We start from the raw sequence: 26,410 nt of genomic DNA, 5'->3' as shown, positions 1-26,410 counted from the left end.
ATCAGCAGCTCAGATACAGGCTCTGATCCTGAGAGGGGCTGAGCAATCTCAACTCCCATTGATTGCAATGGGAGATTAGAGTGCTTGAGATTCCTCATGAGATGCTCAGTACCTGGCAGGGCTGGGTCTCAGGATGAGGTATGTACCTCCCGACACTAGCAGTGAAAGGGTGAACGGGAGCCCAATTAGCCCATTCTGTTGCACCTGACGTGAAGACAGGTAATTGAGGATTAGACCCAGCTCTGAAGAACCAACCTGGGTGGCTTCTGTAAAGAAAGGCTGCAAGGCAATAGGGAGAGGAGACCTAGGAGAGAGGTAGTTGGGTGTTTCCTCTCTGGGAAAGAAAACACAGAGGGACCTGCACCTTCGGACCATCCCTGAAGGCAGAAGGTAGCTGGGAAGGAGACTCCTGAAGCAGACCAGGGAAAAGAGAGGCTCCAGGGAGATAGCATGGGACATGCTTTCCAGGCCAGCCAGCAAACCTAAGGGATGAACCTACAAAATTCTGCCTGCAAAAATTAGAAGCTGCTTTGAAAATCCATCCCAATAATATAGAAAGACACTCAGGTCTCCCCAACTCATTAAAGCCCTTCCTGTTCAGTACACTCCTCTAGAAAAACCGAAGTGAAAATTATTGCAACATACCCAGAAGGTCAGCAAACTGGCACTCTGTTGGACTTGGGAAGGGGGAGTGAATTGAAGACTCTTAGACCACCCACCCCAAATGATCATATCTAGAAGTTGTCAGAAGTTGAGGGTCCAATATGATGGTGTTCTTACCAGGCAGAAGCACAAAGTGAGAGATGATCTCTGGGGACCCATATCATGAATCATATCAAAAGAAATGTACATAGGGGTAGAGAAGCTGGCTAATCCAATGGTGTCTGTCATATACTACACCCCCATTTGTATAATGAAGCCCCACTCAGAGACAAGACCAGTTCAAGTGAACCATATGCATGGTGTTTGGTGTGAAGAGCAAGGCAGTGACTTCATTCTTAAAGCACCCTCTGCTGTCTGAGTTACAAAGAGCATACTCCCCAGTCTCAACAGAGCCTGCTCAATCAGTCTCCCGGGGGACATAAACCTGCTAAACTGGCATCCACTGATAAAAGCAGCAAAGCTGGGAGAAAAGATGGGTAATCAACATTTTTAAAATATATTTTTAAATTAGAACTGGAAGGAAAATCGGAACTTTCTGTTGGCCTCAGTTGAACTGGGGAATCTGGTTAGATTCCTGCTGCCTTTCGCCCTTTATTCCACAGATTCCCCACTTCCACTAAGGCCCAAAGCGCACGGGGTTTTGCTTTCTCATTCTCCTGTGACGGGGGAGGAATGAAAAACTTTGACAAATACATTTTCCATTATTTTGGTTGAAAGGGCAACATTTTTCATGATGGAAAAAAGTTTTGATGAAAAAATTGTGATGAGCTCCAGCCTAAAGCAAAAAGAGGACAAGCAACTCATTAGGGCCCCACTCTTAAACCCTGTGTAGCCTCAGTAACCCCCCTGCAGGCATGGGAGCAAAAAGAGGGGCTTCATCTGCCCGCATGCCCCACCTGCCTCTGGCAGTGGGACCAGAAGGAGAGGAAGCTCCTGGCACATGACTCCGTCACTTATGGCAGGTTGGGGCCCCACAATTCATAAGGCTTGCCCTACATCTCATATTGAAAGAGTGGTAGGCACCTCACAGGAACAACTAATCTGAACATCTTTCTTCTTTTGCTTCTCCTTACCTGGTAATGCGCCTGGGCTTGCTGTGCTGAATTCAGAGTGACATTGCAAAGTTTACAACACAGAGGCTTACATAGTTCCTCCAGCACAGGATCCTTTGCCAGCTCCTCTTCTTGTGAGTGCTGCAAGGAAGGCCCCAGTCCAAAAGGTTTCTGTGGGGACAGTGGCGAGTTGGCTCTTGGCCTTGTGGCCACTGACATAGGAGGAGATGAAGGCTTCTCAGGACGAGGATGAGGAAGTCCTGCCTGCTGCAAAAGAATCATTGGCTGGGAGGACTGCTGGCATGTTACTGTTGAAGGAGGAAGACTCTTCTTCAGCTCTGAAGCAGAAAAAAGACAGGCTCAAATAAACAGCATCCTTTTCACAGTGTGAATGTCCAAGACTGGGGCCAACTTTGCCACTTTCACTCCAGCTGCTCTGTGTCCCTCCAACAATGCAAAGCAGCCATAAACCCAGTTTAACGAGCAGGTTAAGATGAGTTTATAGCTTCTGCTTCACTGGAGCAGGGCAAAGCTGCTGCAGTCAGCCTGTTAATCCAGCCTCAGATATTTTTTTAGGCAAGACGACACAGATTAAAATCTGGGTTTAGCTATTAATAAAGGCAATGACATCCTCCTGGAAATTTAAGTGGACTACTAAGAACTTATAATATCTGAACAACAAACAAAATGAGAACTCACCAGGCATAAGCTTCCAGATGCAAGAAAATATCATTCTGCCATATTTGTGCTACCATGGCAGGCCCTGAGCCTACATTTGTTTGTGCAGTGACTCACTGCTGAACTCATGCAGAGGCCCATTGAAGCACTGCTTCCAAGGGTAAACACGTGCAGTATTGGGGCCTTAGGCCCTTTCCCAAACCCAAGAAGGGGTGGGCTCTGTGCCAACAAGTTCACAATCTAAGAAATAAACTAATACTGCAATATGTGTTGTTGCTTGGTACCTTGTCAATCATTTGGAAGTAGTTGTGTATGTTCTGAATAGTAAACCCCATACAAAGCCTTCATATATATCAACTTCAGGAAAATATGTCAAAATTGACTTTTTTCCAGTAAATAAAAACACTGAGGGAGACACCTTGTTCTAACCAGTAGACAACAGTATCAGGAGTCATTTCCTCTGGGTTCCATTCCACACTCCGCAACTGTCTTGTGGCATGACCTTGAGCAATTTCTCCATGCCTTCACTTACTGAGTATCTGAATCCTTTTCACACTATCAAACATCGCTTAGAGCATGAATAAGACCCTGCCATCCCTGTCTGTCCTGGGCTGCTCTTTGCATGTCCTCTGTGTTAAGTCCCATAGTCGTCCCTCTCTCATGTTCAATGGAGGGATTCTTTTACTCCGCCTCTCTTGCGTGTTCCTCCAATTGCCCAATGGTACGCCTGCCATGGCAGATGCTCTGGTTACATTCTTAATACATCCCAGATATTTACATTGTCTTCTCTGGATAACTTTGGAGTTAAAAAGTCGTTGAACTTTGACAAATCTCCTCATTTGTTACAACTTCATTCAATTTAATACCTACCATTTTCCTGAGGCATTTGCTATTGAAAGCATTTGGATATCTGTCTCTTCTTCTGGCAGATTTTACTAAGTACAATGCAATATTAAAAACTACTTCATATTTTCTTAGGTTTGGAAGATTATCTCATATTAGCACTTATTCAGTTCATTTCTCAATCAGTTCAAGTTCTTAGGAACCCCCTTAAATTTCCAACAAGAAGCTTTGAGAGGCTTAATTAATTGATGTTTGCAAATTGTGTTGAAACCCTGGGATGAACATTGCTAGGTTAATGCAAAGTGGAAGTATTAGTGTGAATCAAGACAGAGCCACTTTCGTTAAGATTATGTTAGCTTCTCATCATAACCCCACTTACCAATAAACAGGATTTGATATCTTGGCCATTTCAAATCACTTCAAGCTAAAATTGCGTTCCGGGATGCCAGATTTGTACTATCTTTAAGCAAAAGTGATTTAAATACAGGGACCTACCTTTACTTTTCTAAATAGGCAATCCTTAATTTAGATTGCAGGTAACATTTTCAGAAGTATCTTAGGTGCCTAAGACCCATTTTCAAAAGTGACTGTGGTTCTTAGGCCCAAATCCTCAGAAGTATTTATGCCTTTGAGGATCCTGGCCTGAGGGCCAGATTTCAAAGGTATTTAGGCACCTAAAGATGCACATAGGTGCCTACTGGGATTTCCAAAAGCACCTAAACAGATTAGACACCTAACTCCCATTGAAATCAATATGAGGTTGGCATCTAACCTACTTAGGCACTTCTGAAAGTCTCATGAGGCACTTATCTACATCTTTAGGTGCCTAAATACCTTTCAAATTCTGGCCTGTGAGAACCTACGTGAATGGGCCTTAGGTACTTGGACACCTCAGTCACTTTTGAAAATGGGTCTTAGGCACCTAAGCCACTTAGGCACTTTTGAAAATGTTTGTGTTGTTGTCTTTGCACACACGGACCCCAGTTCTGCAATTGGCTCCTTGTGAGCAAATCCCTGGGCCTGTACAGGACCAGCTGCAGAACCGAAGCTCAAGTTCCAGCGAACAATATTGCTTTAAAGTTTTCTGAGTATTTCTAGGGTCTAAAGGGGGGAAAAACCCACAAAAAATGAAGCACACATATACATGCCTTTGGAAATGGGTGGACAATAAAGCCTTTAGAATGTTCTATTTCTGCAATGCACCTCCCTTATCAAGGTGCTGTGCTCCCTACTAAAATCAATTTCTAAATATTAATTCAAATGCAATCCAAAAACCCCCCAAAGAACCTCACTAAAATTAACAACTGAAACAAATTTGAGGATGTTCAATGCAGAAGCTAAAGAGGAAAGAAGGGAATAGATGGAAAAGTTGCAATTAGAGGGAAGTGGTTGTTCTAAAAGACACCGAAGGAGGGGAGGTGTTTAATGGTGGGCTGAGAGATGGACTGCTGCGTTATATGGTGAAGTGAATTCCACACCCTAGGGCCCAGCACGACAAAGACACTAATTCCTTATTCTAAGTATGTTGGTGGGGTTCCTAAAAGGATAGTCATGTCATATCAGAGATCTGCTTCAAGATGAAGTTCAAGGAAGACGTTTCAAATATAGTCAGGGAGCCTACTTTCTTGCAGCCTTTAAAAACCAACAGTACCAGCTAACAATTAGTGTGCCACTGCACGGGCAGCCAGAGCAAAGAATGCCGAGTGGACAGAACGTGAACGTGACTGTTAGACCAGTGAGAAAAGGGATGCTGGATTCCGAACAAGTGGCAAACAGTGGAGCAGCTCTGCTGTTAGCCCTCACGAGAGGGAATTTCATCAGCTGAGCATATGAGACACAAAGGCAGGGTTTGCTGTTGTGAGGTTACCCTGAAATAAATCTCCTGTCCATCACCTGTGCAAACTGTGCAGTGCAAGTGCAAAAAAAGTTCCTATCACATGGAACACATGGAGGTGGGGGTGGGACTTCCTAGAGAGGGCATGACTGACTCACTGCTTCTAATCACACCCTCTCAACTAGAATGAGCCTTCTTGTAGTAACTAACTCTATCCAGCAGCAAGACTTCATAACCAATCCTGGGAACACAGGAGCTTTAATGTGTCCAGAGAAGATAGTTCAAACATCCCTCCAGGCCAGAGACTTGAACTGTGCTGTCCACAGGGCAACAGATGTACAGCTGTGCCTACATCCCATAGTAAGGAATTATCTGGCTAAAAGAGCTCAGTATATACATGGAACAACATGGGTGATGAAGGGACCTTTGAAGGACACAGCATTTCAAATCCCATATTATCACCATGGACTGACTCCTTTCTTCTAGGTAAGACTGCAGAGCAACTCCGGGCACACTAGCTATGTTCCTTAGCTGTCAAAGCAGCAACCATTGTCATTCATATCAAAAGATGTTAAGAAATCCACCATGACCAAAATGACATGCTGATCCTGATTTAAAACCACTGGGAGGTCATTCGTGAGCCTGACAAGTGTGATCTCAAATCCAAAAAATGCCAGTCGTAAAATGGGAACTATCCAGGATGCCACTAATGTCCAAGTGCTCCTGGACTGGAATAGCCACAGCCTTCTCAATCTTGTTCCCTGAAAGGGGGGGATTTGACAGCTGGCAAGCACTTCAGTGTCAAGAGACGGCTTCTTAAGGAGGGGGGTGGACATCTGCCTGTCTAAGGATAATTAACATCTTTCTCTTGTTAAGTGAGGCATTCATGACATCTCTCAATGATGGTGGCAAAGTCACATCATTGTCAAGATGGACAGAAGTCAAAACTGCAGGCAGTATGCCACAGGGGATTCCAGAGGACAAGGAAACCAGAGATCAGGTGAGAGAGTCTATTGGGAACCCATGGCTTTACCAGTCAAAAGATACAGAGACCAGAACCACATTGTCTCATCTGTGTAAAAAGGAAACTCGCTCACCATTATAATCAGTTGAAGGAACTGCTAATTGAACAAGGCCATCTGAAGTAATCTGATTGCACACTATCCAAAAGAGTTCAGCTGGAATGTGCATCACAGAAGGTCTAAGCCTGAGGACAAGTAACATCTCCTAGCCTCACTGTCAGTGATTCTATATGCCTGCATAAAATCCTTTAACAGAAAAAGATCAGACACCAGGTAATTATCCCAGTGACCTTATTGCCAACATATGCTCACCATTAAATAACCATTACATAACCGTGGTCTCCATATTTAGCAAACGGTGATGCTACAGCAAGGGGAAAGGGAGTCACGGGAAAGGGAGTCATGACCCAGCACCAATATGAAGGTCTCAGAAAAGCCACAGAATTCAATAGCCTCCAAGGCCATGAATCTGTAGCACTGGCATGGCGTCTGCACTGACATAGATAAGGTGATGATTGAACTACCCAACATAAAGATGTAGTCTACCATCAGTGGGTGTTCTCTTTGACCTTCAGGGTAAAACCCAGAAGGTGAAATCCATTAAAGTCAAAGGCAAAACTTTCATTGATTTTAATTAGGCCAGCATTTCTCCCAGAGAGTCCTTTCACTTCCACTCAATAGAGCATTTGAAAGAAACTGACCAATATTTTTATATTATCATATTGACACTGCAAGCCAATAATAATCAGATTATAAAGTTACAATGTGATTGGTAAAACAATGTCAGTACACGTCTAGAGCAATGCCTTAGAACAACATCAGATCATATTAAATGTCTGGTTTCAGAGTAACAGCCGTGTTAGTCTGTATTCGTAAAAAGAAAAAAGAAAAGGAGGACTTGTGGCACCTTAGAGACTAACCAGTTTATTTGAGCATGAGCTTTCGTGAGCTACAGCTCACTTCATCGGATGCATAGCATATCGTGGAAACTGCAGAAGACATTATATACACACAGAGACCATGAAACAAAACTTCCTCCCACCCCACTGTCCTGCTGCTAACAGCTTATCTAAAGTGATCATCAAGTGATCATCAAGGAAGGCCATTTCCAGCACAAATCAAGGTTTTCTCACTCTTTCCCCCCCCACACACACACAGACACACATACAAACTCACTCTCCTGGATGGGCTATTACCAGCAGGAGAGTGAGTTTGTATGTGTGTCTGTGTGTGGGGGTGGGGTGGGGAGGGAAGAGTGAGAAAACCTTGATTTGTGCTGGAAATGGCCTTCCTTGATGATCACTTGATGATCACTTTAGATAAGCTGTTAGCAGCAGGACAGTGGGGTGGGAGGAAGTTTTGTTTCATGGTCTCTGTGTGTATATAATGTCTTCTGCAGTTTCCACGATATGCTATGCATCCGATGAAGTGAGCTGTAGCTCACGAAAGCTCATGCTCAAATAAACTGGTTAGTCTCTAAGGTGCCACAAGTCCTCCTTTTCTTTTTTCTTTTTATTAAATGTCTGTAACAGCAATGACTTTAGGAAATGAAAGGAAATCATATCACTGGAAGCTAGTGAAAACCATAAATGCATCATGCTTCGAAGCCTCTGCTCAGGAATGCTTTTTCTCCAGGAATAAAGATTGCTCAAAGCTCACAGAGCTGAAGATTCATTAACATTTCTTCCCTTCTCAGCACAGTGTCTGGATTTTAATATAATTGCATCTAAAAGTATATTAAGAGAACAGTAAGCACTCAAAGCCATGAAATGACATAGTTAAGATTGCTCTCGCAGCCTTAACATTGCCCTTTGGCTTGTATCCTTTTACAGCACAATCTTTAATGACATGCTTTCATCGTGTTTCTCAATACTATACAATTTTTCTGTACAGTCTTAGGAGCAGATTGTGACCCCTTTATTCACAGTATTAAGCTGTCATTCACACGAGTAATCAATCGCATGTACATGTGCCATTTCTTCTCATTTTTAAAATTTGTTTATACTTACTCTGTTCATTAACTCAGTGATGAGAACAATCTTTACTGTTTTAAGGTACAGTCCTGCGAAGTGTTGCACACTCTGGTTCTGATCCAGCAAAGAACTTAAGCCTGTGCTTCACTTTAAGCATGTGAGTTGTCCCATTGGGATAACAGTCCATGGGATAATGCTCTTTCACTTTTTATAAATAAATTCTCTTCTCTCTCTATAAGTATCTTAATCATTGAGTCAACAACTATGTACTATATAATATTGTTTCTAACCACCAGTATAGTTTACCATGGGTTCAGCTCAGGGCATAACTGTTAACTCTGAGACAGAGTCAGCCCCCCTTACTCACACTGAGTAGTATTGTACTCTGCAGGTAGTCCCATTAATTTCAATGGAATGACTGGTGGAACAAAGAGTTATTCATTTGTGATCATGGGTTACATAACTTGGACCTATAAAATTAATTTAGCTACACATTTAGGTGACCTAGACATGCCAGCAAATTTGTATTATTACTCTATTATACATAATGAAGTGATTTTCATTTGCGGTAAAAGCAGTTTACACTGTTCCAGCAATGGAAAGTGGCCTTAAATTATATGTAAATATAGTTTACTCTCACTTTAAGCCTACTTTACAAAGCAAGCACAGTCTAAAGTAGCTTTGGAGTAAATGAGAACCAGGCCCAATCTGCTGTATCCTGTATAAGAAGTGTCTGCTATTAGTTTCATGAACTCTGACTATCATACACAGTACAGTTCATTCACAGCACTACAACATGTAGGGGAAAAAATTATGACATGACCTTATTTGAGAAATGGTATGTAATTAAAGACTTTTTGCAGTGGATTAAGGGTTTGCAGTGGATCAAGTGGATTACGGGGCAGAATTAAGGTTACATATGCATTTTTAACATTACCATTTCCTGACTTTTGACAGGAATGTTGATTTTTCTTTAAAGGCGCAGTGCTAGGATGTTTTTAGTTGGTTGGTTTAGAGAAATATGTAAGAAAAAGAAGATCCATATCTAGAACTACTTGTCTAGGCCCCACTGTAACACCCCATCCACCTTACTAGGTCCACAATGTACTACATCTCCACACTGTAGGAAGTTAGCAGGAGAGATTCCCTCTCCCTTTAGAAGCCATGCCATTTTTAGCTTACGAGATGACGAATGATCCCTGCATTATTCTCTGCCCAACTTCAGTAAAGGCTCAGTTGTGCCTTTAAGACACAACTGGAGCTGCAGTTCCCCAGGGTGAGTTCCAGGAGGCATTCTGCCACCGGAAGACATGATGCCTCCTGGATCTCACTGTCATGCCCACTGCTACACATCATTATGGGTTTCAGCATACTTCCTCCTGTGTGTTCCACAGGACAATGCAGAGGGATTCAACCAGGTAAGTCCACCTACTTCCTACCCCTTTGGAGTGCTGTGTGCCCCTGGGAGAGTATGGAAGGAGCTGATTCTTCACTTCCCTGAACACAGAGATCACAATTGTACCTGGCCTTTGTGTGTGCCATACAAGAGGGGAGGAAGGTTCTATATGTTCACTACCCTCTGCAACCCCGAGAGAAAGTCAGGCACGATCTAGGCCCAAAAGCTTTTCACAGCACAGTTAAGTTCGTCAAGCACATACACACAATACAGCCTTCCTTAGCGGCAGATTTTATGAATATAGTGGGAAAATTCCTTATGAAATGCACTCTACAAAGGCTGAGTGCAATTTTTTAAAAGCTCAGAACTCAGTCAAATCAAATTTCTGTGCCAAGTTTTCCTGACTGTTTCCATCTGTTTCAGTGATGGAGTTAATCAAACAGTCACTATTTATTTATTTATTTTTTAAATGAGAAAGTGTATTTTTTTTCTCCAGGCTTCTCATACTCCAGAATGAATGTACTTGTTTTTACTGAAACTTTCCCAATACATTCACCGTTGGTCAGAGATCAAGCCTGACAAATTTCAGCCTGAAAGATGAAGGCTTCATACAGTACTAAGTGACTGAACACAGGGCATTAGAATGGAAACAACTTTCATGACAGTGGTCACTGACTCTAGACTTCTACAGATGCAAAACAAGTAACACAAAGGGCAAGGAAACATTTTGTTACCTAATACATCATTATGGGACTATACATCATGATGTAAAAACTGACATTCTAGCAAATGTATTTATGCAAAATTGGAAGCTTTACAATCCCCATGACTTACATTCTAATTAAAATCGGATGCATCTGTTGTTATCTTGAAATGGTTGCAATTCAAGAGAGAATTCAAGATGCAATTTGGGAAACATACACGCAAAACATAGCATCCAAAAACTGATGCAATAACATACATGCAACCTAAATACCCACATGCAAAACAAACATGGAAAATCCCACAAATGAACAAGTGGAACATATACATAACACTGCTTGTGGTGAGATTTACCTCCCTATTATTGCCAATGTCCTGACTACTCTAATAAATGCATACACCCAAGTATAATGCACTTACTAGAATCCCCAGGTTCTGGGAGGAGGGACTCAGAGAAGCAATCTGCAGGCAATCCCCTGTACCTAGAGCTGGCCAGCCCTGCACATCCCCAGCTGAGATCTTCACCTCCTCCTTTCTTCCTTTTTCATGACAACTTAAGTCGGGTTGCTCCCCACTAGAGCTGAGGGGCCGGCAGTCAGAAAAGTCAGAACAACCGGACACAGAGGGAAACAGCTGCAGGAAGTGACTGCAGATCAGGGGGGAGGAATAGGGGAGGAGACTCGGGAAACCTGCCTCTAGTATCTCTGCCAGGGCGCATGAGCCTCGGAGCTCTGGAGAGGAGCAAATATTGCTGCTGATACTGTGTTCAAAGCGATGCTGCCGCTAAACGCCCAGGCTCACTGGAAAGCCCACGGAAGGCAGATCGGTGACAGACGCTAAGGGATCGCTTCCTTGCCCTTTGCCGGGATTTGCACAGCTTGCCATGCCAGGAAAGTACTACGGATTTGAATGGAATTCGTAGGAGGCGAGTAACTAGAGAGAGGAGGGGCTGGGGAAATCATGAGTGAGAGGAGCCATCACCAAGGGGCGGGGATGAAAGGGAGGGTACGAGTGGGGAGTCACTAATGTGGGGGAGAGGACAGGGAGGGGAGGAGTCGTTAGTTCAGGGATGGAGAGAAGGAGGAGCTGGAGAGGAGGGAGGTGGGTTAAGAGCCTTGAGCTGGAGGTTTCTGCCAAAATGACCAACGGTGAAATAGCAAATATATATATATATATATATATATATATAGCTATTTTAAATGCCACTTTCCGGTTTCAGAGTCCACAACCCATTGAGCTGGACTGGGCCGTTTGCCTCTCTCAGAGCTATTGCTTCAGGATACCTGCGGAAGAAAACACAGACATGGTTCTCATGACATTTTAAAGCCTTCTCCACAGTCACAATCAGGGAAGATGGTATGGATTGGGGTGCACATATCATACGAGGGGTTACATTGTGCCCTACAGCCTTGTTTAATTCATGTCATTTTATAGGATTCATTTTATTGTGTACTCCTCTTTTTTTTTTTCCAAGTAAAATACAATTTTTAAAACCAAAAGAAGAAAATATGTGTTGATTTTCCAGGTGTTCACTTCTCCTCTGCAAATGGAGGATTCAAAGCATTCTTATTCTCGTCCAGGCTGCAGTTATTATTATTTAACATTTTTAAGAACATACAGACAGCCATCCTGGGTCAGACCAATGGTCCAGCTAGCCCAGTATCCTGTCTTCCAGCAAGGGCCAGTGTCAGATGCCTCAGAGGGAGTGAACAGAACAGGGCAATTTATCACCTAATCCATCCACTGTCATCCAGAGGTTTAGGGACACTCAGCACATGGGGTTGCATCCCTGACCATCTTCGGTAATAGTCACTGATAGATCTGTCCTCCATGAACTTACCTAATTCTATTGCAGAAGCACCTATAGGCTGACCTGGTCGGGCTCCTATCTCTTTTCTTAGGTTGTACGCTTTTTGAGGCAGAGACTCTCTTTTCGTTCTCTGTCTGTACAGCGCCTAGCACAATGGTTCATGACTGGGGCTCCTAGGCATTATGACAATAAGATCATTATTAATAATTGTGCCATGTACTGTATAAACATATGGTAAATGACTGTTCCTGTCCCAAAGAGCTTACAAGCTAAAAAAAGCAAGATATATCAGGTGAATGAGACAAACCAGTGAGTCAGGGTGTGGTGCAATTATAGCATGTGTGCAATTCTTAGCCAGTCAGAAGTAGATGGAAGCTGGAGTTTACAAGAAGATAATTGTTCAGTACCATAAAAGAGAGTTTTGTAGATTCTAAGCAACATACTGAAAAAGCATTAATTATCTGATCTCTTTTGCACCTTTTACAAAACTGTGTAGAAAATCAGATTATGAGGGATCCATGTGGGGGAAGTGTTATGCCAGTTTTCTGGAATATTTTTATCTATTTAATATATGCTATTTTGCCCTCTGCTAGTTCTCTTGGTTCCTGCCCATATTCTTTGTAAAGTAACCCACAATGTCATCTTCCCTGGTGTCTTCTTCTTTACCTTGCTGATAATTCACCATGTCTTTTCTCTAGAGACTGGGGAGTGAGTTTATTGTTCTCTTCCATGTATTTATAAGATGCCATAGGTCCAGAACCTCAGTTAGTGTAACCTGGCAGAACTCCACTAAAGTTAACAGAGCTGTTTTGATTTACACCAGTTGAGGATCTGTTCCCATATTGTTTCTTGTACAACCCTTGTTAAAACTAATCTATTCTTAGTTCACAGAGTACATATGCACCTATTCAATCATTGCCCTTGCCATTATCCCTTATCAGCTTCTTGTTTCCTTACATAGAAAAACTTCCCAGTAACTTTTCCTACCATGTCTTCTACTGCCCTTGTCCTCGCAGTTCTCCAACTCACATCTCAGTTTCTCTTGATTAGTCTTCTGTTTTTCTTTGGATTATTTGCCTAGTTAGATATTGGCTTATCTATCTAACAGATGTCTTCCTTTTTATCTTATCTTTTCTTCTATCAGAGCTTCAGATAGCTAAAAGCAAAATTAAATTATCAGTCATTGAACAGTTTTTTTTTTAATTCCTGTTAATTATAGGAACATACCGAAACAGGCCAATAGTCCATCTAGTGCACTCAGCTGTCTCTAATGCTACATTGCTTCAGAGGAAGGCATAAAATACCTATAGTACACCTAATTGTGCAATACTATGCCATAAGGGAAAATTTCTCTCCAACTCCAGTAGCTGATCACTTTACACTCTGTTTTTTGGATGTGCTTGCCAAAAATATTCTTATTCTTATTTATTATCAAAACATTACACTCAGCTTCTCTTTCTTTACTAACTCTTATTCTAAATTGACACTGATTCTTTTTACTTACCTGTTCATTTAGATCCTCAGTTGTGATGATGAACTGGTAATTGCATCTGTTTTACAGTTGTTCCTCCTTTTTTCCAACAATAGAAATTATGAATATTTTGTCAGTGTAGAAATACACTTATCCACCATACCCAAACCACTTCAGAGCCAAGATGGCCTAATTTCCCTCAGAGCCTTTGGCTATGACAAAGCAAAGATTTCTGTCTGAGGACAGGACCCACAGCTCCAATGGATTTTTATTGTGAATAGGGGAATAGATTTCCTCTCATTTCTGAGGTCCTCGAGGCAATGGAAAAGAAGTATTCATTTGGGGGCAGGAGGGAGGTTAGAATTTATGCTATCCATGTAACCGTGGCTGGAACTCATTTGGCAATTGTAGAGATTCTTGATGGAATTCATCTTGTAGCACACTGATCACAGTGTTTATAAAACACCTAACTAATGAGCACTGAGGAAGGACCTTTACCAAGGAGAGGAAAAAAATTCTTTGATGGAAGTTATCTCTATCACCACTATTCAAACCTCATTTAAAACCTTGCTTCTGCTAGCTTGCCTGTGAAGAGGAGGAAAGGTATCAACAACAACAAAAAGAAGTGACTCATCAAGATGTAAACTTACATACCTTATGCATTACCATGTGATATTTTTCTGTCAGCTTCATCCTACTCTTGTCAGTTTATGTCCCTCACTTGTTGTATCTTGTTGACAGTATTGCCAACCCCAGGCATTCAAAAGTCATGAGATTGACTTTAAAAGATGAGGGTTTTTTAACTAATACGATTTGGATTCTTTGTCTGCTGGTTTCTTGGCATTCAGGGTGCACTCGCTTCATATTTTCAAGTTTTCTTGGCAACCATTAGGGCTAGAAACATTCTATTTTTAAAATTAAAGTTGAGATTCTCATGAAATTGCTGGATTCCAGCAGCTAGAGCTGTAAGAAGAACTCCAAATATTGTGAGACGTGTGACAAAATAATAATTTTGACAATAATGTTGAATTAGACACCTGTCAGGGCAGGGATCACCTCCTTCAATGTTTGATGAACTGTGCCTAGCGTAGCTGAGGCCTGGCCTGACATGAGAAATTAACACCTGGTGGGATGCCTCATTTCTTGGAAGATAGAATTAGGGAGGTGTGATGGGGTTTACAAATTTTATGCTGGAGAGAAAGGAGTAAAGAGCAGCTCTGCGCCCAGGCGTCCCACCCAGCCACACCTGCAGGGCTGGCACAAGTTGGAGGCAGGGCTTTAAAGGAGGAACAGAGCAACTCATTCGAAGGCGGGTATTCAAATGGAGCAGATGGCTGCTCTGAACTCTGAGGGGAAAGTACTGCCCAGGAGCTCCTTGCCTGAGGTCTCACTACACAGACTAGTGAAGAACCTACAAAAGAGAGAAAAGACACAACAAATCCTGCATCTTGGCAGAGGTTACATGAGATGACCCTTGCAGTTCCTCCTTGCCCTATGATTCTAAGTGACTGAGCATTGCAGGTCAGAGACTTGAGAGAAGTGGCTTACTCTATGCAATTGAAAGAGATAGAGGTAGGAAGTGGCCCAGGGAGGGTGGTGACTTAGCACCCCAAGGTTCTAAGTGTAGCCACCCACTGTGGGGTCCTGAACCAGAGCTCAGTGGAGAGAGTGGGCCTGGGCTCCCCTATCCGCTCCCAGAAAACAGTGCAACACCAAGAGCCTTCACCTAAGTCAAGAGGCCTGTTGAAATAAGCCTTGACTACTCAAAGACCCAGCCCCTGCTACACCTGTGCAGGAGAGGAGGACTAGAGAACCTTTGGGTGGGGGACACGAAAGGGCAGGACTGAATTTCTAATGCAGGGGTGGCCAACCTGATCGTGAGATGGAGCCAGAATTTACCAATGTACATTGCCAAAGAGGCAGAGTAATACGTCAGTAGCCCCCCATCAGCTCCCAGCGCCTCCCCCTCACCAGCAGCCCCACCGATCAGTGCCTCCCCCTCCCTCCCCACACCTCCCGATCAGCCGTTTTGTGGTGTGCAGGAGGCTCTGGGGAGGAGCGAGGGCACGGCAGGCTCAGGGGAGGGTGCTGGAAGGGGTGGAGTGGGGGCAGAGCCTGTGGCAGAGCCAGGGGTTGAGCAGTGAGCAGCCCCCAGCACACTGGAAAGTTGGCACCTGTAGCTCCAGCCCCGGAGTCGGTGCCTATACAAGGAGCTGTATATTAATGTCTGAAGAGCTGCATGTGGCTCCGGAGCCACAGGTTGGCCACCCCTGTTATAATGGGATAGTGTCTTGCCTACCCCGTCTGACCACTAGATGGCACTGTGGGTGATGGTGCACCTTCTGCAGGAGGTTGAAAAAGACCGTGTCTGAGTCAGCTAAGATAAGGAGAACTCCCAGGAAACCATATACTAGGGAGGAAAATGTCGACCATGGACAGAGCATGCTGCACAAGGATTGGTTCCTGCAAAGTGTCCGAGCCAATCCAAAAATGTGTGATGTAATGTATAGTAAATGTAATGAGAATATGAAGGGAGAGGGTTTCTGTGTAACTTTGGATGTGTGGTACATCCTATGCTCACGCCCTGTGCTTGAGTCTGATCAATTCAGCGTAGCTTTGCTGTATGCCAAATAAAGGAAGCTGAGTGATGAAATCTGGAGTCACACTGAGTTTTTTGGATCCCAGAGAATTGGGTGAAGTGTTCTTCCATAACTGGACAAGGTATTGTGGAGAAGCCGAATGGAAACGGTCTTGGAGGGAATCCAATAATACAATATCTGGATTCTCAAAAGTGATACAAAAGTGAAAAATAATAACAATAAGTAATTGACCTTCCTATGATTCTATGACTCACTTGAGCAAGACTCTGCTTGGGCAGAGGCAGGAAATAGCAACAGTCATTCATCAGGCAGAAAATTCAAAAGTCTTTATTAATTCTTCATAAATGTTCTTATAAATAGTGCCTCAAAGAAATGTTGTCCTCTGTGGGCAAGGAGGATTTGCAGGCCCGAGTAGCAACTAGTGGATCAATTTTAGTAGGTATCCTTCCACTCCTTACTTACCCTGACTCTGCTTTCTATTGAGGTGAATGGTCATTTTAATGTGGGGAATGATTCTACTGTCATTTACACTGGCCATACATCTGTCAACTCCACTGACTTCAGTGGAGTTCCTCTTGATTTACATCAAGAAGAAAACTGAGCCCTGTCCAGGGGAGGAAACCTTGGAGTACAGGCTCCTTCAGTGGGAATCCATAAGTGCATCCACCACCAAGTGGACAGGAAGAACTTCTCACGCAGTGGCTACCTACAGAATCACAGCACTGAGAACCATTTTTTTTCTGTAACATATTTAGCTTGAAAGCCCCGAATGAGATATCAACCTTAGCTATGCAGTGTTTCTTTCATGATTCACCATTGGTGGTAGCAACCAGGGAGATTACACTGTTGACAAGACTCAGGGTATTTTTTACCACTGTGTGGTCTAACCTATTCTGAGGTTGTAAAAACAATTGAATTCTGTGCATGCTACAGCCACTATTGAAGCTCTGACAGTGGTGGACTGGGGATCCTAATTACATCATGGGCCAAAGTCTGTCATGAATTAAAACATACCGTGTGACTTCAGTAACTGAATGATTGTTTGACTTCACTGGGATAGCATGCTGTATAAAACAAAACAACGGTATTCTGTGTAAATCATCATTAAGGCTGAGAGTTGGTCCCAGAGGTCACAGATTTCGTGACTTTCAGTGAGCTCCATGATTTCTGCAGCAGCCGGCGCACCTGGCTAAGGGGCAGCTCAGGGGCAGCAGCAGAATTTGGGTGTGGGAGGGGGCAGGGGAGTTGGGGCACAGAATGGGGTGAGGCGGGCTCTGGGCGGTGCTTACCTGGGGTGCTCCACGGAACTGGCGACATCCCCCTCGCTCAGCTGCTAGGCGGAGGTGTGGCCAGGCAGCTCTGCATGTTGCCTCCGCCCAGAGCGCTGGCTCCCATTGGCCCGTGCGCACACACCCAAACTCTGCTGCTAGGTGCCTCCAGGACATTGCAGACCAGCAGCACGAAGGGGAAGAACGGTGGCTGCTTGAAGGACCCCTCCGAGATACTGTTCCAGGAAGATCCTGCATCCTGAGGCCGGCCTGTCGGGACATCACAACCAGAAGGAACATCCCCTCCCGCTCCCCAGCAGCACCAGCCGCCGAGGGACGGCCCCCCTGCCTTACAGCAGCTGCCGACGGAGAGCCCCCCACTCTCCAGCAACACCAGCTGCCAATGGAGAGCCCCCCAACTCTACAGCTGCAAGATGCTCTGAGGGACAGCCTCCCACCCCTGCAGCTGCCCAGGTCCCTGACGCTGGTGGTGGTCTCGCTGCTCTACACACCATCAAGAGAGGAATCTCCATAGACGGGACCAGCATCTCTCCAGAGACCACCCAGAGGGTCACCAGCACCTCGCCGGATGCCTGCCCAGCCTCAGAAACCACCCAGAGGGATCCCAGGAGCTTGCCGGATGCCCGCCCACCCGGACCTCTCGAGCCCACCCGCCCACACCAGGATGAACCAGCCAGCGATACCGTTGATGCTGCTGGAACTCCCCCACTGCAAGGTAATGAGGACACCATCTACCTGCCGTACCCCCTTGCTGCAGACGTGCTCATCTGCCCCATCTGCTCTCCGCCCCGAAGCTTCCACCGCCTCGGTGGCGTCACCAGGCACCTGAAGAGATGCCACAGCAAGCGGTCGCCTTCAGCTGTGCCCTCTGCAGCCTGCCCTTCAAGCTGCTGAAGCAATGCAAGACGCACCAAGTTGCCTGCAGAAAATGCCACAAGGGAACAACACAGTCTCCTGCCCTGGCTCCCAGCTCTCCTGCTGCACGCCGGCCCGCTGCTCCTGAGCCTCAACAAAGAAAAGCGACCTTGCAAGCTGCCGTCAAGAAGCCTGCCCCCGTCGCCAGGCCAGAGGAACAGGATGCTGTGATCAAGAGGTACCTGCTGCCTCGGGGAACATCACCCAGGTCCTCGCCAGCAGGATGCCTGTCTCACCCTCTCATGTTGTCAAGCAAATCTCCATACTGAGACGACTCAGTGCTACCTTGCCACCTGTCCAGCACGTCCCCATCCCCAGAAGGATCAGCGCCACCCGCACATAGCTGCTCGAGATCCTGTCGCCGGAAGAGCCAGCGCCGCCCCTCAGACCGCCCTGCGAACTCCAACCGCCGGAGGAGCCAGAGCCACACCTCAGACCACCCTACGAGCTCCAGCAGCCAGAGGAGCCAGTGCCAAGCCTCAGACCACCCTGCGAGCTCCAGCCACTGAAGGAGCCAGCACCATGCCCCAGATCGCCCTACAAACTCCAGACGTTACTGGAGGAACCAGCCCCGCAGCCACAGCAAAGCACCGGGCCTTCATCGCCAGACGGCCCAGCACAGCCCCCAAGTCCATTCTGCGGGACACTGCCTATGGGAGATCTCATGCTCCAGCAGCAACCGCCCAGGCAGCAGCCACTCATAGAAGGACCAGTGGTGTCCCAGCAACCCCCGAGCCAGACCGCGTCTCTCCGACCACTAGCAACGCCAGCATCCCGCCAGAGATCCCACCCCAGCACCCAACCAAAGAGAATCCTGACCCACGAGATAGATGGCAGGCCGACCACTCAGGCTTTGAGCCTGCACCAGACGAGGTCGAGGACCATGAGGGCCAGCAGCCGATGGTGAGGGCTGCCACTCCGTGGCAGACTGCCTGGACCGAGGAGCTACAAGCGGCAGCTTCCTTTGACGACTTCGACCTCCTCGTAGACAGGCTCACCCAAGAACTGTCTGCGGAAATCGCTCCCAGGAGAAGTTCGAACCAGGAGAACACCCCGCCTGCCCACAGAACGCCTGCTCCAAACCACACCACCACCACCAGGGGAGCCAGAAGTAGAGACGCCAGCCGCCGCTACGATCCAGCAGCGGCTTCAAGGATCCAAAAGCTGTACTGGGCAAACAGCTCTAAGGCCATGAGGGAGATCCTAGACGGGCCCTCGCCCTACTGCATGATCCCATCTGAGTGTCTCTACAGCTACTTCAAGGATGTATTCGACCGCATAGCCTGGAATGACGCGCAGCACCCAGAGTGCCTCCGCCCCCTACCCCGTGTCAACAAAGCAGGTGTCCTGGAAACTGACTATACGCCCAAGAAAGTGATGGCCAGACTCTCAAAAACAAAAATCACAGCTCCTGGGAAAGACAGCATCCCCTACAGCCTCCTGAAAAAGCGAGATCCCGGCTGCCTGGTCCTCGCCACGCTCTTCAATCAGTGCAAGCGATTCTGCCGGACTCCCAACTCCTGGAAGAAGGCTATGACAGTACTGGTGTACAAGAAGGGTGAGTGGGATGACCCCAGCAACTGGAGGCCCATCTCCCTCTGCTCCACGATGTACAAGCTCTATGCCAGCTGCCTGGTGTCAAGGATCACGGACTGGTCGGTGAGCAGGGGAGCCATCAGCTCCATCCAGAAAGGCTTCATGTCCTGCGAGGGCTGCTATGAACACAACTTTGTCCTCCAAACCACCATCAAAATGGCCAGAAGGGCGTGGAGGCAGTGCATGGTAGCTTGGCTCGACCTGGCTAACGCCTTTGGGTCCATGCCCCACCACCACATCTTTGCCACGCTCCAGGGGTTTGGGATGCCAGAGAACTTCCTTTGTGTGATCTGAGAGGTGTACGAGGGATGCAGCACCACCATTTGCTCGGTCGAAGGGGAGACCGCCGCGATCCTGATCCGGAGCGGAGTTAAGCAGGGCTGTCCCCTCAGCCCCATCATCTGTATCCTCGCCATGGAGCCGTTGCTGCGAGCGATCTCCAATGGCACAGATGGCTTCAACCTCCATGGTGAGAGGGTGAGCGTCCTGGCTTACGCGGATGACCTGGTCCTGACCACAGACGACCCAGAGAACCTCCAACGTATGCTAGATGCCACCAGTCAAACTGCCGATTGGATGGGGCTCCGCTTCAATGCAAAGAAGTGCGCAACCCTCCACATCGACGGCAGCAAAAGGGACTCGGTGCAGATGACAGAGTTCCAGTTTCAGGGCGAGCCTGTCATCCCCCTGGCAGAGGGGCAGGCGTACCAGAACCTTGGCATGCCGACGGGTTTCCGTGTCCGGCAGACACCCGAGGATACCATCCAGGACATCTTTCAGGATGCCGCCAAGATCGATGCCTCCCTGCTAGCACCGTGGCAGCAGATAAACGCCCTGAACACCTTCCTGATCCCCCGCATCTCGTTCATCCTAAGGGGATCCGCCGTGGCGAAGGTACCTCTCAACAAGGCAGACAAGATCGTCCGGCAGCTGGTGAAGAAGTGGCTGTTCCTTCCCCAGAGAGCCAGCAACGAGCTGGTCTACATCACCAACAGGCATGGCGGTGCCAATGTCCCCCGCATGGGTGACCTGTGTGACATCGCGGTGATCACCCACGCCTTCCACCTGTTGACATGTCCCGACTCCATGGTAAGGAACATCGCAGCAAACGCCCTCCATGACGCAACAAAGAAGCGGATCGGCAGAACCCCCTCCAACCAAGACACCGCCACCTTCCTGAGCGGTTCCCTGGATGGCAAATTCGGACGGGAGGGGCGCGACATCGCTTCTGTGGTCCTGTGCTCGCAATGCCACGTGTCGCCTGGGGAAGCGCATCGGCTGCCGCTGGGAGTGGTGCAAGGAGCGCCAGGAGCTGGGAATCCTGGTGCCGCAGATCAGGTCCAACGACAACACCATTGTCACCCTGAGCGCCGGGGCATGCTGGAGAGGACCCTGAAGGCAGCCATCCACTCACTGTACATGGAAACCCTGAAGCGTAAACCGGACCAGGGTAAAGCCTTCTAACTGACCAGCAAGTGGGATGCCAGCAACCACTTCCTCGCCGGGGTGGCTTCACCCGTTTCGCTGACTGGCGGTTCATCAACCGCGCCCGGCTCAACTGCGTCCTGCTCAACGGAGCTGTCCGCCATGGGAACCGAGACAAGCATTGCAGGAAGTGTGGCTACTCCAACGAGACCCTGCCCCACGTCCTGTGCAGCTGCAAGCCCCACTCCAGAGCCTGGCAGCTGCGCCACAACGCCATCCAGAACTGCCTGGTGAAAGCCATCGCACCGCGCCTGGGGGAGGTCGCCGTGAACTGCGCCATCCCCGGTACTGACAGCCAGTTGCGACCTGACGTGGTAGTCACTGATGAGGCCCAGAAAAAGATCATCCTCGTCGATGTCACAGTCTCCTTTGAGAACAGGACCCCGGCCTTCCGCACAGCCCGAGCTCGTAAGCTGGAAAAATACGCCCCCTGGCTGACACCCTGAGAGCGAAGGGCTACGAGGTGCAGATGGATGCCCTGATCGTTATGCACGGCTCATGCAGCGCCTGCTGGTCTCGGACACCATCCAATGGTCAAGGGACATCAACATCGAACATATCACCGGCCACCAACAGTACCAGGAGGTGTGAGCTGGTACGACATCGTGCATCAACTATGGGAAAGGGACTGAGAGACTTTTTCCATTGGACCATATGAACTGGAACCATAAACTCACTGAACATTAAATCCCACCAAATGAGGGTAAATCCATCCTCATCACCGTATCCACTCATTATACTCCGCACCTGAACATAGCCATCATATGAACAACACACCCCCATATCTCAATGTCTGTACTTTGACCCGTTAATCTGCAATCTCCCCGATTGGGGGTAAAAGTTTATGTATTCCTTACGCCACCCGCTCCTAAACTGAATTTCATACCCCTTGATAATCTGTACCTTATTCCCTGATTACCAGAAACTTCTATGCTTAAACTCTGTACTGTTTTCTTTTTACTTCAACATCATCTTAATAAAATTATCATCGGCAAACTTTGCCACCTCACTGTTTACCTCTTTCTCCAGATCATTTATGAATAAATTGAACAGGATTGGTCCTAGGACAGACCCTTGGGGAACACCACTGGTTACCCCTCTCCATTCTGAAAATTTACCCTTTTTTCCCTGCCTTTTAACCAGTTCTCAATCCATGAAAGGATCTTCCCTCTTATCCCATGACAACTTAATTTATGTAAGACCCTTTGGTGAGGGACCTTGTCAAAAGCTTTCTGGAAATCAAAGTACACTATGTCCACTGGATCCCCATTGTCCACGTTTGTTGACCCCCTCAAAGAACTCTAATAGATTAATAAGACATGATCTCCCTTTACAGAAACCATGTTGACTTTTGAGCAACAATTTATGTTCTTCTGTGTCTGACAATTTTATTCTTTACTATTGTTTCAACTAATTTGCCAGGTACTGACGTTAGACTTACCAGTCTGTAATTGCCAAGATCACCTCTAGAGCCCTTCTTAAATATTGGTGTTACATTAGCTATCTTCCAGTCATTGGGTACAGTAGTTGATTTAAAGGACAGGTTACAAACCATAGTTAATAGTTCCGCAATTTCACATTTGAGTTCTTTCAGAACTCTTGGGTGAATGCCATCTGGTCCCGGTGACTTGTTACTGTTAAGTTTCTCAATTAATTCCAAAACCTCCTCTAGTGACACTTCAATCTGTGACAATTCCTCAGATTTGTCACTGATAAAAGATGGCTCAGGTTTCGGAATCTCCCTAACATCCTCCGCCGTGAAGACTGAAGCAAAGGATTAATTTAGTTTCTCTGCGATGACTTTATCGTGTTTAAGTGCTCCTTTTGTATCTTGATCGTCCAGGGGCGCCACTGGTTGTTTAGCAAGCTTCCTGCTTCTGATGTTCTTAAAAAACATTTTGTTATTACCTTTTGAGTTTTTGACTAGCTGTTCTTCAAACTCCTTTTTGGCTTTTATTATTACATTTTTACATTTAATTTGGCAGTGTTTATGCTCCTTTTTATTTACCTCACTGGGATTTGACTTCCACTTTTTAAAAGATGCCTTTTTATCTCTCACTGCTTCTTTTACATGGTTGTTAAGCAACGCTGGCTCTTTTTTAGTTCTTTTACTGTGTTTTTTAATTTGGTGTATACATTTAAGTTGAGCCTCTATTATGGTGTCTTTGAAAAGTGTCCATGCAGCTTGCAGGGATTTCACTCTCGTCACTGTACCTTTTAATTTCTGTTTAACAAACCTCCTCATTTTTGCACAGTTCCCCTTTCTGAAATTAAATGCCACAGTGTTGGGCTGTTGAGGTGTTCTTCCCACCACAGGAATGTTAAATGTTATTATATTATGTTGTTATGTTATTATATAATTATTATTATTATTATTTATTAATTATATATATTATTAAGTTTTAGTCAGGGGTATATAGTAAAAGTCATGGACAGGTCACAGGCCATGAATTTTTGTTTACTGCCCGTGTCTTTTACTAAAAATACCCATCACTAAAATATAGCCTTAATCATCGTTAATCTATTTTGTTCCTTCTGGTTTTCATTCTCCCAGTACCATTTCTTCTAAAGTTCACACTGAAAATATAAATGCCTATAATATCATGACAAAAATAAATATCATACAGTATAAGCATGATTGCACTAGATGGCAGCAAGCAATCAGAACCACAAAAGAAGAAGAAACTTCAAAATATCAAAGCAATTTCAAAGCATTTCTTTCCAAGTGCAGAAAAGATACTTGGGTTGACAACATTCTTAGCAAAGTACACACAGTTTTTGTTAGTTAATAAGTCAAAACGCAAAATACAAGTGAGATGTTATAAATTACTAAAGAGAGAGAGATGACTTTTAAGCAGTGAGGACCTTGTGATTTTACCACAAATGTTTTATAAATGAACAAGATAGCAAATTACAGGTTTCAGAGTGGTAGCCATGTTAGTCTGTATCAGCAAAAAAAATGAAGAGTACTTATGGCACCTTAGAGACGAACAAATTTATTTGGGCATAAGCTTTCGTGGGCTAATACCCACTTCATCGGATGCATGCAGTGGAAAATACAGTAGGAAGATATATATACACAGAGAACATGAAAAAATGGGTGTTGCCGTACCAACTGTAATGAGACCAATCAATTAAGGTGGGCTATTATCAGCAGGAGGGAAAAAAAACTTCTGTAGTAATAATCAGGATGACCCATTTCAAACAGTTGACAAGAAGGTGTGAGTAACAGTGGGGGGGGGGAAATTAGCATAGTTTTTACTTTGTGTAATGACCCATGCACTCCCAGTCTTTATTCAAGCCTAATTTAATGGTGTCCAGTTTGCAAATTAATTCCAATTCTGCAGTTTCTCATTGGAGTCTGTTTTTGAAGTTTTTTTTGTTGGAGTATTGCGACTTTTAGGTCTGAAATTGAGTGACCAGGGAGGCTGAAGTGTTCTCCGACTGGTTTTTGGATGTTATAATTCTTGATGTCTGATTTGTGTCCATTTATTCCTTTGCGTAGAGATTGTCTGGTTTGGCCAATGTACATGGCAGAGGGGCATTGTTGGCACATGATGGCATGTATCACATTGGTAGATGTGCAGGTGAATGAGCCTCTTATGGTGTGGCTGATGTGATTAGGTCCTATAATGGTGTCCCTTGAATAGATATGTGGACAGAGTTGGCAACGGGTTTTGTTGCAAGGATAGGTTTTTCTTGTGTGGTGTGTGGTTGCTAGTGAGTATTTGCTTCAGGTAAGATAGCAAATGGTGATGAGGTCACCACTACTTTGAAGTGGCCAGGACTATACAGCTCAGCGATAGTGAAGATTCTATCACATAGATCAGAGGCTAAAAAGACCTATCAGATCAATCAGTTTATCATGTGGCAAATGCATACAAATGTGGCATTCACTATGACAGAGTCAGCAGGGGCGAAGCCCCACCCAGCTATGATGTGCATCTACAGCACAGCCATGTGAGCAAATCCCATTTCCTCTGCTGACCATGGTATCATCAGGCTATGAGATCATTGGGAGGGCTGATGATGCAGTGAGGCCTGACTGTATTTTTTGCTTTGTGTACCGTCTTGATGCCCTCCTGCCAGGATTTAGACTGGGGTTCTCAAACTGGGGGTCGGGACCCCTCAGGGAGTCACAAGGTTATTACACAGGGGGGTCGTGAGCTGTCAACCTCCACCCCAAATCCTGCTTTGCCGCCCGCATTTGTAATGGTGTTAAATATGTAAAAAAGTGTTTTTTAATTTATAAGGGGGGGGTCGCACTCAGAGGCTTGTTATGTGAAAGGGGTCGCCAGTAAATATGTTTGAGAGCCACTGATTTAGACAAAGAAGATGCGGGCACCAAGTCAATGCAAGGGGAGTGTTGTGTATCCTCCAGGTGCTTGCCCGCCCCTTGACTAGAGACCAGCGGAGGGGGGGAAGACCAGCAGCTCCAGCCCCGTGCCCCTTGAGCGCATGCGCACTGAACGTTCCTTTCTCTCTCGCTCCTCCCCTCCCCTCCCTCTTTCTAATCACTTCCGGTGAGTCCGTGCGCGCCCGGGGTCACCCCCGCTCCCTTCCTGTTATTCCCTGTGAGGGGAAGCGGCTCTCCTAGGGGCTGAGGGGCTCAGCGAGCCTGGGGAAGCGCTGGGGCCGGCGGCTCGGTGTCCGCTGCTCTGAGGGCGCACCGAGCCCCGCAGACCCGAGGACGGGCTTTGGTGGCTTGAAGGGGCGGCGGGGGCTGCGGGTCCCGCTGGGCGCTGCCCGTCGGGGAGGCGGAGGCTCCGGGCGGGGGAGCTTCAGGGCCGGGGGCGGGGGGCCGAGTTGTTCGTCCCCCCCTCGGCTCCCGGTCTTGGCCGCCGCCTCCCCCGGTGCGGGGCTGCCTCTCCTGCCCCCCGCCCCCCTCTGAGTTGGCCCCGCCTCGGCGCTGGAACCGAACGCACCGGGGAGCGAGAGGTGAGTCACCCGGGGAGAGGGGCTGGGCGGGGGAAAGGCACCCCGAGCCATGCGGGAGCCGCCGCAGCTTCCCCGGGGCGAGGCAGAGCTGCTGCCCTTTCCTCCACCCCACCGCTAACCCCCCAGGGTGGGATCGATCTGCC

The 26,410-nt window shown here is 46.5% G+C and overlaps 2 protein-coding genes and 1 long non-coding RNA gene across 5 annotated transcripts in view; 2 read left to right on the top strand and 1 right to left on the bottom strand.

Moving 5' to 3' along the window:
* LOC141993368 (uncharacterized) overlaps positions 1–2,024 on the top strand; it is a 70,452-nt gene extending 68,428 nt beyond the window's left edge. Inside the window, exon 4 of the long non-coding RNA XR_012640827.1 lies at positions 1,773–2,024. This is a non-coding gene — a long non-coding RNA (uncharacterized LOC141993368). The remainder of the gene's footprint in view (positions 1–1,772) is intronic.
* ZMAT3 (zinc finger matrin-type 3) overlaps positions 1–10,793 on the bottom strand; it is a 39,558-nt gene extending 28,765 nt beyond the window's left edge. The window contains exons 1-2 of one of the 3 annotated variants that reach the window (XM_074962905.1): positions 10,584–10,793; positions 1,737–2,053 (exon numbers count right to left, since the gene is read on the bottom strand). In XM_074962905.1, the coding sequence (XP_074819006.1) occupies positions 1,737–1,997 (261 nt within the window). In that variant the 5' untranslated portion in view covers positions 1,998–2,053; positions 10,584–10,793. Of the gene's footprint in view, positions 1–1,736; positions 2,071–10,583 lie in introns of those variants that run through there. The other 2 variants (XM_074962903.1, XM_074962904.1) reach the window with 2 other exon arrangements.
* Positions 10,794–26,187: 15,394 nt separating this feature from the next.
* PIK3CA (phosphatidylinositol-4,5-bisphosphate 3-kinase catalytic subunit alpha) overlaps positions 26,188–26,410 on the top strand; it is a 74,459-nt gene continuing 74,236 nt past the window's right edge. Inside the window, exon 1 of the mRNA XM_074963538.1 lies at positions 26,188–26,267. The gene's annotated coding sequence lies outside the window, so the exon portion shown is untranslated. The remainder of the gene's footprint in view (positions 26,268–26,410) is intronic.

Source organism: Natator depressus, chromosome 9 (genome assembly GCF_965152275.1).
Source record: "Natator depressus isolate rNatDep1 chromosome 9, rNatDep2.hap1, whole genome shotgun sequence".
In the NCBI taxonomy this organism is placed as follows: domain Eukaryota; kingdom Metazoa; phylum Chordata; order Testudines; family Cheloniidae; genus Natator; species Natator depressus.
Note: the sequence above shows the minus strand (reverse complement) of the source record. Positions and strands in the feature narration are given on the sequence as shown.